Here is a 17,146-nt window from a genome sequence, read left to right as displayed (position 1 = left end):
AAAAAAAAAAAAGTACCTCTGAAAATGTCTCAACTAAATGACTAATTATAAAAAGGAATAGGAAAATGTTGACTACAAATTTTCCCTTTCATCTTGAGAGAAAAGATAATTTACAAAGGATGCATGAGTAATGAAAAAAATATAAAACTGTTTTTATACTTTTCTCAATTCTAGACTTGTTTTTAGAGTTAATATATAAGAAGCTTAGAATGAACTATTCTGCATTGTAGTCCTGGGAACAATAATACTGTGTTCAAGAAAGTCACAGAGGTGTTCTCTAAGAGGAAACATGATTACTTAAATTTATCCAAGTATATAAAGTTTACACTGAGACAAGATGGTAAAGGACTCTCTCTCAGTAATTCATAGAATGATGCAGGGCTTCCCTGGTGGCTTCAGCAGTGAAGAATCTGCTTGCCAACACAGGAGACATAGGTTCAACCTCTGGGTTGGGACGATCTCCTGGAGAAGGAAATGGCAACTCATTCCAGTGTTTTAGCCTGGGAAATCCCATGGACAGAGGAGCCTGGGGAGCTATAGTCCAGGGGTCGCAAAAAGCTGTGTCCACAACTTAGCGACTAAATAAGAAGGTGTGCCAAACTAAAGAAACCTTCATCTCATAATCCTCACATCTGAGAAAAATAAGACAATTTTAACCAGGTCAGCTGACAAGAAAAATAAGTCTTTGTCTGTGAAAAGGAGGGTTGTTGAAATTTTTTCTTTTTTTCCCCCTTCTTTTCTCTGAATTTTTTCTTTTTCTGCAAAGGGCAACCCACTCCAGTATCCTTGCCTGGGGAATGCTATGGACAGGGGAGCCTGGGGGGCTACTGTCCACAGGGTTGCAGAGTTGGGCACGCCTGAGCACGCCTGAGCTATTGCTAAGAAATAAAACTTATTTTCCACTGAAAGTAAGTTTTTCTGAAACAAATGATTACTATAAATAATTTGTGAAACAGTTTGACATATATATATTTTTGATGACAAGGCAACTAGGGAGGTACTTTTTATAAATAAAAGGATACAGAACAGCTGGTTCTGAAACAGTTTTAAAGCAGCAGGTCTCAACACTGCCTGCACATTAGAATCATTGGTGGAAGTTTAGGGAAAAAAAGAAGAAAGAAATCTAGTAGCCCAGACCACATCTGGGATCAATTATATCAGAATTTCTGAGGGGCAGAACCATCTGGGCATCAGTACTCCTTTTAAAGCTCCCCAGATAAAATGCAGTTAAAATTATGACCCTATATTCTTTGCCTTAAAATATCAATGATAAAATCATGATTGCATACTGGCTGTTTTAACTGCTTACAAAATAAAGCTGGACTAGGGATGATCTCCAATAATCCATCTTGCTTTAGCATGCAACAAATCATGGTAACAGGAGGTAACCAACAAGACATTTTGTTGCACTTGGATTAAAAAAAAAATTAGTATTTGTTTCAAACCTAAGGAAAAGGCCCAAAGCAAATTTAGTTTGTTTAGGTGGCTCAAAGATTTACTGTATGTAAATCACGTGGACCAATGCCTGACACAAAGTGCTTAACAAATGTTTTTTATTATTACTATTGCTCTATCTCTTGGAAAAGACAGATATGCAGGTATCTCTTACTTGCTCCTGGAGGCTCTGAGCCAATGCCTGCTGAAGCTCCTGTTCCTCCCTCTCACGCTCCATATCATACTGCTGGAGCCAATCAACCTCTCCTTGAGATCCTTCCGGAGTTTTGTTCTCTTTATTTTCATCACAGTCTTTAGTTATCTCAGTAAAACTGGCAGGATCTGAGGAAGCAAAACAGAACATCACTGGGAAATCCTCTTATAAACTGAAATCTCCACCCTAGAGTGACATGTACTATTCAAAGAGTAATGTATCTTAACCCCAGACATAACTTGCTTGGGACATACAATCTCCCCTTGCTACATCTAGATCAGGGCTTCCCTATCTCAGCACTATTGGCACTTTGGGTGGGATTTTTGTTTGGATGGGGGAGATGGCTGCCCTGTGTACTGTATAATATTTCGCAATATCCTTGACCTCTACCTACCAGATCCCAGTAGCAACCCCACCCTCCCCAGCTGTGACAACCAGAAGTGACACTGTTAAATGTCCCCTGGAGAACAAAACTGCCCTCGGTTGAGAACCACTGGCCTACAGTAATGGTTCTGAAACTTGACCAATCATTAGAAGCACCGTGGTTAAGGATGGAGACAAAAAAATAGCCATATTCATAGGTTATGTCATATGACCAATTACTAGGAATAAAGTATTGTTTAGGGTAAATAAAGTAAGAATTAGGATAGAATGATTAGGCCAATTATTGAGATTTTCCGTTACTACATTGTATATCATGAGTGTTTTTACATTAACAATCAAATGAGCCTTGTGCATATTTTAAACAGAAGAGCTACATAAAATATGTAATAAACATTTCATGTACCATACAAGTATATGACAACATATTATGTTTAAAACATTCAACCAGGGAGAGAAGAAAAAAATTAAGCCTTCATTTTTTTTCTGTTCATTCTCAGTTTCTAGATTAGAGTCTCCTAGTGCTAATGCCACTGCTTCATACGTCCAAACAACGAAGCATGATGTTCCGACCATTCAGTCAGTGCTAGTTCTGAGTTCTAGTAGCAGATCTCCTTACACTTACATGGACTGGAGGACAGCCCAGTAGAGCACCCATTCATCACTATTGGACAGTTAGCATCTATTATATATTTTCTCCTTATTCTAGTGTTAGCCAGAATAAACAGTACAGGTATGTAATTTTATTCTGGTTACCTGAAATTTCATTGTAATTTTTAATACAGGTAAGAGTGGGGAGAAAAGCAAGGCACCTCCTTCCCTTCTAACATTTTACCAGAGCAAAAACTTTCACCTTAACAAGTTAAGGAAGTTCTCATAAAAAAAAGTTTAGCCAGTCAGTAAGAATTTTGGCTTTACAGGATTATTTCATATGGACTTAAAATTAGTGTGTACTCTTTACCTGCCCCAATACTTCATTGGAACCATTGAAATGGTAGATACTTTTCCATAATACAGACAACTCTGAAGCTTACAGCATCTTGATTTTAGACTCAATCAGCAACTAGTCATTTTTTAATTGAACTGACTTACTGACTGAATTGGAGAAGGAAACGGCAACCCACTCCAGCATTCTTGCCTAGAGAATCCTGTGGACAGAGGAGCCTGGTGGGCTGCTACCCATAGGGTCGCACAGAGTCGGACACGACTGCAGCGACTCAGCATGCATGCATGCATTGGAGAAAGAAATGGCAGCCCACTCCAGTGTTCTTGCCTGGAGAATCCCAGGGATAGAGGAGCCTGGTGGGCTGCCGTCTATGGGTTTGCACAGAGTCGCACATGACTGAAGTGACTTAGCAGCAGCAGCAACTGAATGAATATTTACCATTAAAACTAATTCTGAATATTAAAAGAAACTCAGGATATATTAGGTGCAAAAAGCAGTATGATTACAATTAAAAAATTTTTTTTACTCCTCCATTTTTGGAGAAACAATCATTTCCAAAGCCTGGAAGGGGTGGCTCTGAAGCATATAAGATCCTGCCTGTCCCTTTGGCCTTAGCTTACTGGATCAGGAATGAAAATCTGAGAGAGTTAACCAACTAGACCACTTCTGGAAATTTGGAACTGAGACGTTCAAAGTTAGTTGATGTTAAGCATTTCAAGTGGAAAAAAGATTTGGGAGTTGAGGCTGCTATTTTAGGAAATAAGATGAACATTATTATTTTTATTCAAAACATACTCATAAAAAAAGGTGACAGAGGCACAATTCTTAACCAATAATTTTCAGCACTCAATGTACTAATATATCTTACACAATCCTAGAATTACACTAGCAACTAATGCATGTGATAGCAAACAGATGTAAGAAACTTTGAGATGCTAAAAAGCTCAATATACATCTGTCTTCAGAACAAGATTATCAGACGGATACAAAAACACTTCAGATCTAGGAACAAATAAGACCACGAAATAAAAAACACACTTTAAAGGAACTGGCACAATGGATCAGAGGGGGTCCATGTGATAAAAACATTCTTAAACTAAGAAGATCATCTGCTGCTTCTCCCATCCCAAATGAAAGCTGCTGCTTCTTTCCTACATTCTGTATTTCAGCCAAGGGGTAAGTGTCCACCCAGTGTTTTTTTTTTTTGAAGACAGAAATCTGGGAGTCATTCTGATTTCTCATTTACCCGCTCATATTAGATAAATTGCTATTTCCCATCCCTCTCTCGAATCCATCAACTGTTTTTTTTTTTTTTTCCCCCAATGCCAAATGTTAACCAAATGTTAACTTTTGTTTTGGGCTACTGTAATAACTTTCTAACAGTTCTCACAGGGTACTTTGGTTCTTCTTTAAATTATGCACTACACTGCAGCAAATTATCTTTTTCAAATACAAATCTTTATCAAATACCTTTTGCTTAAAATTATTCAATAACTTCCTAATGCTTTTGAAATCAAAGTCCAAACTTCTAAACATGATTTTAGGCCAGGTAAAAACTGGAGACTGTGTAACTCTCTAGTCTCATTTTTGCTTTTCCCCCCTCAACACTATGTTCTAGTCATGCAGATCATTCTGAACTTTTAAGGTTCACTAACTTACCATGGCCTTCCTCACATCCGGACCTTTGCACACACACTCTTCCCTCCGTGTTTGGTTAACAGTGAAATCTTACTTAACCAGTCTTTCTTTCCCTCTTCAGTTGATTCAAGAGATGAGCTCCAAATATTTACTGAGAATCATGCTACGTGCCACATACTGCTGAAGAAGCTGAGGATATAGTGATAAGGCAAGATGACACTTGCCCTGAAGGAGCTTAAGTGCAAAGGCTTGGAGATGAAAACGAGCCTAGCATGAGGGACACAGGGAGAAAATATCAGTATGGCTAAAGCAGCAGAGTAAAAGAGGGGCAAGGTGAAGACGTCATAGTGAGAAGCCTGGATTAAGCGTAATGGGAAATCACAGTAAGTTCTAGGCAGAAAGGTAATGTATGATTTATACTTCAGAAAGATTACGCTGGCAGCTTTGTTCATGAAAGGAGGTCTGCAGTGGGGTGAGAGTAAAGGAAGAGACATTAGGAATCAACTGTAGTGGCCCAAGTGAAAGCTGGAAGACTAGAGTTATAGGTATGAAGATGTTGATAAGTGACTGGATTCAGGATATATTTTGGAGGTAGAGTAGACTAGACCTATTGACGGACTGAATATGAGGTGTAAACAAACAAACAAACAAAAAAAATCAAGTGAGATATAGTTTTGGCTTGAACCAAAAACGGTGGATGGTGATACCACTTGCTGATATGGTGCAAGGTTACTGGGGTGGGGGGTGGCGGCTAAAAATCAGCCACCAAATGGACATTTCAAGCAGGCATTTAAATATGTAAGTTTAAAGCTTAGGGGAGAGATCCAGGCAAGGATATGAATTTGACAGACCATCAGTATGTGAGGTTATGGGAACATATGAGATCCCTTAGAGACGTTTAGGAAAAAAGACAGCTAAGGATAGTGTTCTGGGAATATTCCAACAGTTACAGTTCTGATGAGGAAAGCAAAATCAAAATCAAAAAACCCTAGGATGAATGGTTGGTTTAGCAGGAAGAAAAAACCAAGCAAGAGTAGTTTATAGAAAAAAGTTTATAAAGCTTTAAATGTTAAGGAGGGAGTGGTGGATTTTATGAAATATCGCTACTGTAAACTTGATAAAGATCATTTGAGTGGAGTGGTGGGGGTAAAAGCCCACTTTGAGAGCGCAGACAAGAGGATGGGAGATGGTAAGAAAAAAGAGAGAATGAGTAAAACGACTCTTTTAAAGGATTTTTCTGGGAAGGGAGCAAACAAAAGGGGCAACAGCTATAGGGAAACACAAGGTAATAATAAGGTTCTTTAAAATGGGTAATATTTAGAAAACAACAGAGTGATTTAGAAAAGATGCATAAGAGAAACAGTATAATGTCAAGACAGTCTTTAGAAGATGTAGATGAGATCTTGGATATGAATGAATGAAGGGACTGGCCTTCAAGGACATTTCCTCCATAACAAAGGTGAAGGCACAGCTTTCATCTGATTGCATCTATTTCCTTTGAAAGATCTACAGCTAAGTTGTGAGCCCAGATTATATGTGGAAGGAGAACTATATATTTAAGACATTATGGAGACCAAGAAAAGAAATTTACTAAGGAACTATAGAAATGACAAGCAGAATTTAGTGCCCATGTTACAATGTGGCTGTGAATTTGAGGAAAGTATAGTCATCACAAGTTTGTGAATTTTCTCCAGCAATCTTTAGCTGCTTGGGTGAAGGTATGGAGTAAAAAGCTGGTTGAGCTGGGAAATGGGATTTCATTAGGCAACAAAGGAACAGAGGACAGAGAGAAGAGAATCAAAATATGGCATATAGGCTGGGGAGGCACGTGATAATAAGAGGGAGGTGAGGAAGAGCCAAAAAATAGAAGACAACAGACTGGAAGTCTTAATGAGATCACGTAATTGTTGAAATAAGTTTTTGTTGTTCAGTCACTCATCCATGTCCTTTGTGACACGACTTAGACCTCTTTGTGACCTCATGGACTGCAGCACGCCATGCTTCCCTGCCCTTTACCATCTCCCTGAGTCTGCTCAAACTCATGTCCATTGAGTCAGTGATGCCATCCAACCATCTCATTCTCTGTTGTCCCCCTCTCCTCCTGCCTTCAATCTTTCCCAGCATCAGGGTCTTTTCAAATGAGCCAGCTCTTCACATCAGGTGGCCAAAGTATTGGAGTTTCAGCTTTTGCATCAGTCCTTTCAGTGAATATTCAGGACTGATTTCCTTTAGGATGGACTGGTTGGATCTCCTTGCAGTCCAAGGGATTCTCAAGAGTTTTCTCCAACACCACAGTTCAAAAGCATTAATTCTTTGGTGTTCAGCCTTCTTTATGGTCCAACTCTCACATCCATACACGACTAGTGGAAAAACCATACCTTTGACTATATGGACCTTTTTGGCAAAGTAATATCTCTGCTTTTTAACATGCTATCTAGGTTTGTCATAGCTTTTCTTCCAAGGAGCAAGCATTTTTAAAATTTCATGGCTGCAGTCACCATCTGCAGTGATTTGGGAGCCCAAGAAAATAAAGTCTGTCACTGTTTCTACTGTTTCCCCATCTATTTGCCATGAAGAGATGGGACCAGAAGCCATGATCTTAGTTTTCTGAATGTTGAGTTTTAAGCTAACTTTTTCACTCTCCTTTTTCACTTTCAAGGGTCTTTAGCTCCTCTCTGCTTTCTGCCATAAGGGTGTTATCACCTGCATATCTGAGGTTATTGATATTTCTCCCGGCAATCTTGATTCTAGCTTGTGCTTCATCCAGTCTGGCATTTTGCATGATGTACTCTGCATAGAAGTTAAATAAGCAGGGTGACAATATACAATACAGCCTTGATGTACTCTTCCCAATTTGGAACCAGTCCGTTGTTCCATGTCTGGTTCTAACTGTTGCTTCTTGACCTGCATACAGGTTCCACAGGAGGCAGGTAAGGTGGTCTGGTATTCCCATCTCTTGAAGAATTTTCCACAGTTTGTTGTGATCCACAGTCAAAGGCTTTAATGTAGTCAACGAAGCAGATATTTTTCTGGAATTCTCTTGCTTTTTCTACAATTCAACAGATGTTGGCAATTTGATCTCTGGTTCCTCTGCCTTCTCTAAAACCAGTTTGAACATCTGGAAGTTCTCAGTTCATGTACTGTTGAAGCCTAGCTTGGAGAATTTTGAGCATTACTTTGCTAACATGTGAAATGAGTGCAACTGTGTGGTAATTTGAACATTCTCTGGCAAGAAATAAAGAGAATAAAAGAATGACATTACTTGAGCTAGGGGGAGAAAAGGGTTAGAGAAAGATATTTGAAATTAGTATTTCAAAGGTGATACAGTTACTGATGATGACAAAATCTAGGGAGGTAGTTCTCAAGCTTTAGCATCAGAATCAACTGGAATCAAAAGACAGAATGCTAAGCCCCACCATCCAGAGTTTCTTATTCATTAGGTGAGGGGTGGGGGTCAAGAATGGCATTTCCAGCAAGTTCCTACATGATACTGATGGCCTGGAGACATACTTTGAGAACTACTGGTTTGAGTTTTGTCAGTTGTCAAGATGGGGAAGAAGAAAAGTTCTTTGGAATTGAGGTAAGGAACTGAGACACCAGGTGGCTGACAGGGTCATTTAGGAGGATGCTGAAAGCCCTAAGAATGCTGATGGGAGTGGAATGACTGGAAGGTAAAAGATAGCTATAGAAAGAAATAATATGGCAAAGTCTGAAGTTACATAGTTCAAATGAGCAGGGATTTTTGTAGGATGAAAGGAGACAAGCAGTTGGAATTGGTAATTTGCAACAAGGAGAAAAATGATCGCATCTCCATGCTCTGAAATTTCAGGGTATGGGGGGAAAAATCCAAAACAGCTGTTAAAAGAATAGTAGGACAATTCATAATGGGAATTTTTCAAAGAAAAATTGGCCTTGACTAGAGACTAAAGGGACCTAACAACCAAATGCAGTGGGTAAGCTTTGGGTTTGAGTTTTTTTTTAAAGTGTAAAAAACATGTTACAGATAAATGGGAAAACGTATATGTGGGCTCTCTCTATATGGAATTATATATGGAATCACTCTTAACATTCTGAGGTATGCTAACTGTTACACAGGAAAATTTCCATGTACTTAGGAGAGTCAGGTTGAAGTGTTTCAGGGTAAACTGTTATGATACTTGCAATTTCAAATAGTTCTATTAAAAAAGAAGAGTGTGCATGCTCATTCTCCAAAGATGGCATCCAATGAACCATGCATATAGGTATTATAACTCTGTGTAGTCTGACTCACAGTGAACACTTGCAGATCCTGTGAGTCCTTTAAGAAAATGTGACAGAACTGACTCTGTCCTAATTTTGAGCCTATACATTAAGGGCTTCCCTGGTGGCTTAGAGGGTAAAGCATCTGCCTGCAATGTGGGAGACTGGGGTTCGATCCCTGAGTCAGGAAGATGCCCTGGAGAAGGAAATGGCAACCCAATCCAGTACTCTTACCTAGAAAATCCCATGGACGGAGGAGCCTCGTAGACTACAGTCCATGGGGCTGCAAAGAGTCAGACATCACTGAGAGACTTCACTTCACACATTAAGAAGACCTGGCAGATGCCCCTTTTGTGTTTTGGACAGCCCTGAGCTACCATGTAAGACATTTGGCTACCATGCTGAAGAGACCACATGGAAAGGGAGAGTCCCTGAGATTATATGAAGAGATGGAAAAGATGAAGAGAAGAGGAGGAGAGAGATGGCCAGGGAAAGGGGACCGGAAGAACAGAGAGGCTATCTAGGCATCCCAGCTGACCCTTCTCACCAATACCAACAAGATGCCAAGGTGAGCCATCTTGAATGTTACAGCCCAGTCAAAGCCCAGCCAGCAATACAGGGAGCAGAACAACTACCATCTAAGACCAGTCAATCTATAGAATTATGACATATTAAAATAGCTGTTTTAAAGCACTAATTTTGGGGTAACTGTTGCACAACTACACATACACATGGGGGCGGTGTGGAAGGGAGAGGAAAAAGAAAGTGACAAAATGTCAATGAATCTAGGTCATGGGTATAAAAGTGTATATTTTATTTTCAACTTCTCTCTGGGTTTGAAATTTTCAAAATAAAAACCTTATGGAGGGTTTGATCATATTTGATCATTCCTTAGAATTATTATTAATTTTTAAAGTATGATAATGATATGGAGGATATGTTATTTTGAAAAGAGTTCTTATCTTCTAGTGATACTGACGTCCTTACTGATGAAATGATCTAATATCTAGGATTCACTTCCAAAGGCAGTGATTGTTAGTTTAGTAAGAGAAGGGGACTTCATAAGGATACTTACCATCAAGAGATAAAAACTTACCATCAAGACATAAAAAACATGTTAAAAAAAAAGGAAACATCCATATACAAAAATCATAAGCTTTTTGTTTCCAGTTAAATTGAAGGCATACTAATTATTTTGCTTGTATATAAAATTCAAAACTGACAAGGCCCTAACAACCCCAAGAATAAATAAAATAATTGTATCATATACTAGTATTGCCTTCACTTTCAAAATCCTAGACTTGACATACTGAAACACATTAGCTAGCTATACAGATATAGATACTAAATCTTTAGTATTTAGTACCAGCAGAAAAAAGTCAGAGATGGCCAGAGGAGAAGCAGTGAAAATTTTTTACTTAAAAATCTTAAGACACCCATAGTGCAAGGCAAGGAGGTTCAGTTCTGTTGTTTGCAGTGATAGCTTGAGAAACAACAAAATGTGAGTAATAATTACCACAAAAATTTGTATTTGTATAGCACTTAACATAACACTTATGTATTATTTAACATTTTACCCCAACCATCTGAAGTACGTCTCATAGATTCCCCATAGAGATAAGAAAACTATCAAGGGGTTAAATCATTTATCTAACAATTTTTAACTAGTAGGTGGTATAGCTAAGGCTAGACACCCAAGACCTGCTCTCTTAGTTCAGTGGTCTTTCCACCATTTTAAAGGGATAAACCCAAAGAAGAATGGAGAACTTGATTTATACATTAAAACTTGGTATAAGTTCAGATATGAAAAAATGAAGAAAGAATTACACAAATTTCTGAGAGAAGTGGTAAGAAAAAAGTGACCAAAAACTGACACAAACAATTTTTAAATGCAGGAATACCAACTTTTCTTTTGATGTACACCTATAACTGCTGGATCATCGAAAAAGCAAGAGAGTTCCAGAAAAACATCTATTTCTGCTGATTATGCCAAAGCCTTTGACTGTGTGGATCACAATAAACTGTGGAAAGTTCTTCAAGAGATGGGAATACTAGACCACCTTACCTGCCTCTTGAGAAACCTGTATGCAGGTCAGGAAGCAACAGTTAGAACTGGACATGGAACAACAGACTGGTTCCATATAGGAAAAGGAGTACGTCAAGGCTGTATATTGTCACCCTGCTTATTTAACTTCTATGCAGAGTACATTATGAGAAACGCTGGGCTGGAAGAAGCACAAGCTGGAATCAAGATTGCAGGGAGAAATATCAATAACCTCAGATATGTAGATGACACCACCCTTAGGGCAGAAAGTGAAGAACTAAAGAGTCTCTTGATGAAAGTGGAAGAGGAGAGTGAAAAAGTTGGCTTAAAGCTCAACATTCAGAAAACTAAGATCATGGCATCCAGTCTCATCACTTCATGGCAAATAGATGGGGAAACAGTGGAAACAATGGCTGACTTTATTTTTCTGGGCTCTAAAATCACTGCAGATGGTGATTGCAGCCATGAAATTGAAAAACACTTACTCCCTGGAAAGAAAGTTATGACCAACCTAGACAGCATATTAAAAAGCAGAGACATTACTTTGTCAACAAAGGTCCGTCTAGTCAAGGCTATGGTTTTTCCAGTGGTCATGTATGGATGTAAGAGTTGGACTATGAAGAAAGCTGACTGCCGAAGAATTGATGCTTTTGAACTGTGGTGTTGGAAAAGACTCTTGAGAGTCCCTTGGATTTCAAGGAGATCCAGCTAGTCCATCCTAAAGGAGATTGGTCCTGGGTGTCCATTGGTAGGACTGATTTTGAAGCTGCAACTCCAATACTTTGGCCATTTGATGCAAAGAGCTGACTCATTTGAAAAGACCCTGATGCTGGGAAAGATTGAGGGCAGGAGGAGAAGGGGACAACAGAGGATGAGATGGTCGGATGGCATCGTCGACTCAATGGACATGGGTTTGGGTGGACTCCAGGAGTTGGTGATGGACAGGGAGGCCTGGTGTGCTGCGGTTCATGGGGTCACAAAGAGTTGGACTTGACTGAGCGACTGAACTGAACTGAACTGAACTGACACCTAAAGGGACAAGGAATACTCTACTACTAGCCTCTGACACTAACTCACAATATTCACTTCTCATTTCTGTTAGAAAAAAAAGAGAAAGAGCATAAAAATATTATAGCTTCATTATACAGATCCATCTCATCTCCCATTATGTAGAAGTCATTTGCTATTATAAATCTTTTAAAACAGTTGTGTCTTATTTAACAGATGTTTATCTTTGTTAAACCTACCAGGCTCTGTGATTGTCTTCGGCTTCTCAGTTTCCACAGAGTCTGGATTTTCAGGCATTTCTTGAATATCATCTTCTGCAAATCCGGTATCAGGGCTGCTGGTTGGTTTATCATCATCTTCATGACTGAGAGATGGTGAAGCTTCTCTCTTACTTATCTCTAAAACAGCTGCTAGAAGCTCCTCTTCACTCATTCCGTCAAATCCTGACTGTTCCAATTCAGACTTCTCAGGTTCCATTCTGGATGATTTTGAATCCTGAAGAACAGAACTGCTTTTAGAAGAAAATAGAATGCCTACAAATACAGCAATCCTAGAGTTTAAAGTGATATGTTTATTTCTAAAGTTTCCTTTCTTTTTTCTTTTTCTGGCTGCGCCATGTGGCATGTGGGATCTTAGTTCCATGCCCTCTGCAATGGAAGCGTGGAAACCTAACCACTCATCTGCCAGGGAATTCCCAAAGTTTCCTTTCTTTGATGCTTTGGGTTATTTACCAACTAATAACCAATAAATAAACTCACTGGGAAGCCTAATTTTCTTTTAATTCTTTATGTACTAACTACATAAAGATACATGTTCACTTGCTTGATTATAATAAATGTTAAGTACATTCTTTGTAGACATTTGGAAAATACATAAAAATAATTTCATTCAAAATCTACCACTCAAGAGATATTTAAGTGTTTCTGGTGTATTTTTTCCAGATATACATGGATCACACTGTAAATATTCTGTCACTAAACTTATCCTTCTTTTTAAAATGTGGGTAGCTCTCATTCCTTTTTTTTTAATAGATGAAAAAGATAAAAACTATAAAGATTTTGTAACTACTTAGAAGTTATTTTCTGTATAAATTTCTCTGATTTCTGGGAGAATTTTTCACTTTGTCATTTCTCACTCAAGGTCAGCAACCACAAACTACCTCTAGCTTTAAAGACAGGAAACAGTCTGAACAAAAAATAACTACTGAAATAATTGCTATTTTACTGAAATGAGGTTTAAAATCAGTTGCATGAGATAATGCAAACTCCTAGAAAAGCTTATATCTTCAAAAATGTTAACTATCATTATTATGTGTCAAGACTGAAGATGCTGTAAGTTGTGCCTTCACACCCATCAAACTTTTAGATTACCTAGTTGGCCTGTTGATGTTAAAATATTTACTATGGTTTCCTCATATTAATAATTAGTATCAAAATAATGCAAGTAATTATTTGAGGACCTGGTGGCTCAGATGTTAAAGAATCTGCCTGTAATGCGGGAGACCTGGGTTCAATCCCTGGGTTAAAGATCCCCTGGAGGACGGCATGGCAACCCACTCCAGTATTCTTGCCTGGAGATTACCCATGGACAGAGGAGCCAGGCAGGCTACAGTCCAAGGGGGTCGTAAAGAGTTGGACATGAATAAGTGATTAAGCACACACAGCACATGTAAAAGTAGCTCTGAAGATTAATATTAATAGGAGGAAGCTATTTATTTACAACAACTTTCATTTCTTAAAGTATCTTATCTTGGAAGCAACCTAAGTTTCTACTGATGGATGAATGGATAAAGAAGATGTGAAATGAGTGTGTGTTTAAGTGTGCATGCACACACACGATGGAACATTATTCAACCATGAAAAAACTTTTGAAAAAGAATGAAATTTTGCCATTTGTGACATCACTGAAGGACCCTGAGGGAAATAAGTTACATAGAGAGGAAGATAAACACTGTATGATTTCACTTACATGTATAATCTAAAAAAACAAAGAAACTAAGCCCACAGATATAGAGAACAGACGGTGGCTGCCAGAGGTGAGGACTAGGGAGTCAATGAAATCGGTGAGGAGCAAAAAAGTACAAATTTCCAGTTATAAAATAAGTCATGGGGATGTAATTTACAGTTAATAATATTGTATTGCATATTTGAAAGTTGCTAAGCACATCTGAAAAGTCCTCACTCACAAGAAAAAAAATTTTTTTGGTAAATAAGTATGGTGATAATGTAAAATAGATTTCTTGTGGTGATCATTTTGCAATCAATATACACAAATATATCATCATGTTATACAGCTGAAACTAATCTCATGTTTTATGTCAATTATACCTCAATTAAAAAAAAGTCTCAATCCATGTTTAAACACACAAGTTTTATAGCTACAAACAGCACACTCAGTGTTTGAACAGGTGCATTAAATTTATGATCTATTATATGTATTTATTAAGTTTGCCCATGTTGCTTACGAAAGGCATTTGTTTATACAGCCAGATACTTTGATAAGAAATCACTTACTTTTTCCAGGTCCTCCTGCTGCTGTTCACTGCCTGACATTTCACAAAGTCTCTGGCTAAGGGCCACAGAGCGTTTAAGCTCATCTTCACTGTCTGAATCAAGGCATAAAGCTAAGGAGGTCTTGGATTTGAAGGTGAAATTCCTATAATTTAAGAGAAACAAACAAACAGACAACTGTATGTAAGTGATAAGTAAATATCTGTCCTTGTTATTTCTTTGAAGTATAAATATCAAAATAAAACGAAAAGTTTTTCCATTATTGAGAATGATTTAACAGAGAAAAAAAAATATCAAGAGGTATATTTAAGCATTACCTTTGCCCTACTCCAAAAGAGCCATGCTTTGAAAATCAGACAACTCTTATGCTATTTCATATTATCAGTAAACCAATCACTTCGTGCCTTTTTTCTTTTAATGATCAACTCCAAAGAAGTTTGTCACTGTCTTTATAAAGCAAGTACTCTCTACTAGAATGCATGCAGACATAGCAATGAATATATGTTTTTGACAACAGAGTGTATGAGGACTAGTTTTTGCTCTTTTAAATTATGATCCATGTACTTTGAAATTAACAGTAACATTCCACTTATCCATTTATATGCACGTCCAACTTCTGGCAACCTCTACCTTCTAGAACAGAGAGACTCAAAAGGTAAAAAAAAAAAAAAAAGCTTCTGAGGAAGGCAGTAGTTTCAAAGCTAATGATGAACTTTACTCTTTAAACAGGGACCGTTCTTCCCCAGGAAATGGTGAACAGAATAATGTAGCAAGTTCATCAAGAAATGAGAGCTAAGAAATGAGAGAGAATAACCACCAAAAGGACAATAAAGAACTATAAAGTAATTTAATGTAAAGGCAAACTGTCTCATAAGACTTAAGAGCCTCTGAGGGCATTACTATATTAAAACACAGTGTAATAATGGATACTTACAATGCTGATTCTAAGTCATTACAATATATTTAAATTATCTTCAGTGTATTTCATTTAATAATATAAGGAATTCTGCAAGGTTACAGAGATATAACCATCTAAAATGGTTAAAACATTTTAAAGATTAAAATTAAAAAGGCAATGTTTTAAAAGGCAAGCTTCAATCATATAAAAATTCATTTATTTGGAATATGAAATAATATTTTTCAATGATACTAGATAAGTAAGGTGTTACTGTGTTGTCTTCTAAGTGAGCCAAAAATAAACTAAAGGAAAAAGTGGTAAAGGTAAAAAAGCACAAACTTTCTTTGATGAAGGTTAACATAAATTCATATGCTATACTAAAAAAAAATGTCAAATGGAAGTTAGAAAATGCAATAATCTAAATGTGAAAACTATAAATAAACATATAGAATGATGGCATCAAGAAACAAGAGGCCACAGTGGAAACCAGGAGGATGCGTAGCAATGTAGATCAAAGAAAAGAGGCAAGTGGTCAGCGATAAGCCCAACCATGGTCTTTGGCTGAGAGCAGTCAGGGTATCACTGCACTTCAGCCTCAACACTTGAATAGCCTCCCAATATGTATTTAAAAAGAGTTTTTAATATAACTTCGAAAAAGCCAATTAGCCATCTTAATTCTTCATTTCTGATTCCATGCTCACCAAGCAAAACTGAACATACCGTTTATTTATTTATCTATGTAGATTCTTTGCTGAAGGAGGGTGACACCTGGCTACTAATATACCAGGGTCAAATGTGACAAAGAATATTACAGAAGAACCAATGGTATTTTGGTTTATAATTCAGCCTCTTTTAAGTTTGATCGGCATGACAGGTCTTCTAGGGCCTAATCATCTTTATTGACCAACTCTCAAATTCTCATACCAGTAAGACCCTCGAGAACAGATTGACCATGCCAAGTATAATGATGCCCAATGAAACCATCTCTTTCTTGAAACTATAGTGATTTGGTACATAAAGAGTGCATTCCATTAATAGTTACTATATTCACAGAAGGCAGCTTGCCTGTAGTAAGGAAAAATATTCATCCTGTAAAGGCATCACTTGCTCACTTTCTAAGCAGCCAAGTGGTATTGCTCATTTGTATCTTGAGAACGGGCAAGAGTATTCATATCGGTACCATGTCACATTTCTAGTCAGTTAGTCATCTGGTTCTAATTGCACTGAAAAATAATTAACAGGAGGAAAAGAAAATAGCAGTTCCCAAATGTCATTTTATGGTTATATAAGCCCCCCAAAAGCCCTTAAACAACAAAAGTGTCTCTTTTCTAAAAGTACTTTGGGACATCAAATCTTTAGAAAAACTAGTTTTAAAGTCAAATGACAACCAAGTCATTTAGAAATGTCTAATCAGGAACTGTAGTTCTAGTCAAATCATAGAGGAGGTATATTAAAAAAAAATAGTATTTGTCTCCTTCTTGGACAAACTTCTGGTCTGAAGCAAAAATATATAAAATATTTGTAGAATAGCTACATTCTAGTATGTATTTGTTTTCCTGTCCCCTTTCAGAATGGCTCCAGTTCAGTGTCTAAGATAAGAAGTCCCACACTAGTTAGCAACATGTGAAAAGATATTTTGAGATCTCCATGCATGTATTTGAAGAATGGTGTTTTTTATACCAGTAAGGGTTACTTTAAACCTTCAATCCTTAAAATTCTTTGTCATCAGTCAATTTCTAGAGTTGTAGGATGAAAATATTACATACAAAAGATGATCTAAGAAGTTTTAAAGCAAAATTTTGAGAGGATCATCAGAACTTGCTTCAGTGTTAAA

The 17,146-nt window shown here is 37.5% G+C and overlaps 1 protein-coding gene across 7 annotated transcripts in view; it reads right to left on the bottom strand.

Moving 5' to 3' along the window:
- The window catches only part of USP37 (ubiquitin specific peptidase 37), a 91,537-nt gene that overhangs the window by 10,345 nt on the left and 64,046 nt on the right, over positions 1-17,146 (bottom strand). For all 7 annotated transcript variants that reach the window (XM_043444572.1, XM_043444570.1, XM_043444568.1 and 4 more), the window contains 3 exons: positions 14,418-14,559; positions 12,144-12,399; positions 1,610-1,776 (listed from right to left, as the gene is read on the bottom strand). In XM_043444572.1, the coding sequence (XP_043300507.1) occupies positions 1,610-1,776; positions 12,144-12,399; positions 14,418-14,559 (565 nt within the window). The remainder of the gene's footprint in view (positions 1-1,609; positions 1,777-12,143; positions 12,400-14,417; positions 14,560-17,146) is intronic.

Source organism: Cervus canadensis, chromosome 24 (genome assembly GCF_019320065.1).
Source record: "Cervus canadensis isolate Bull #8, Minnesota chromosome 24, ASM1932006v1, whole genome shotgun sequence".
In the NCBI taxonomy this organism is placed as follows: domain Eukaryota; kingdom Metazoa; phylum Chordata; class Mammalia; order Artiodactyla; family Cervidae; genus Cervus; species Cervus canadensis.
The sequence above is the reverse complement of the archived record's forward strand: the minus strand, read 5'-3'. Positions and strand labels throughout refer to the sequence as shown.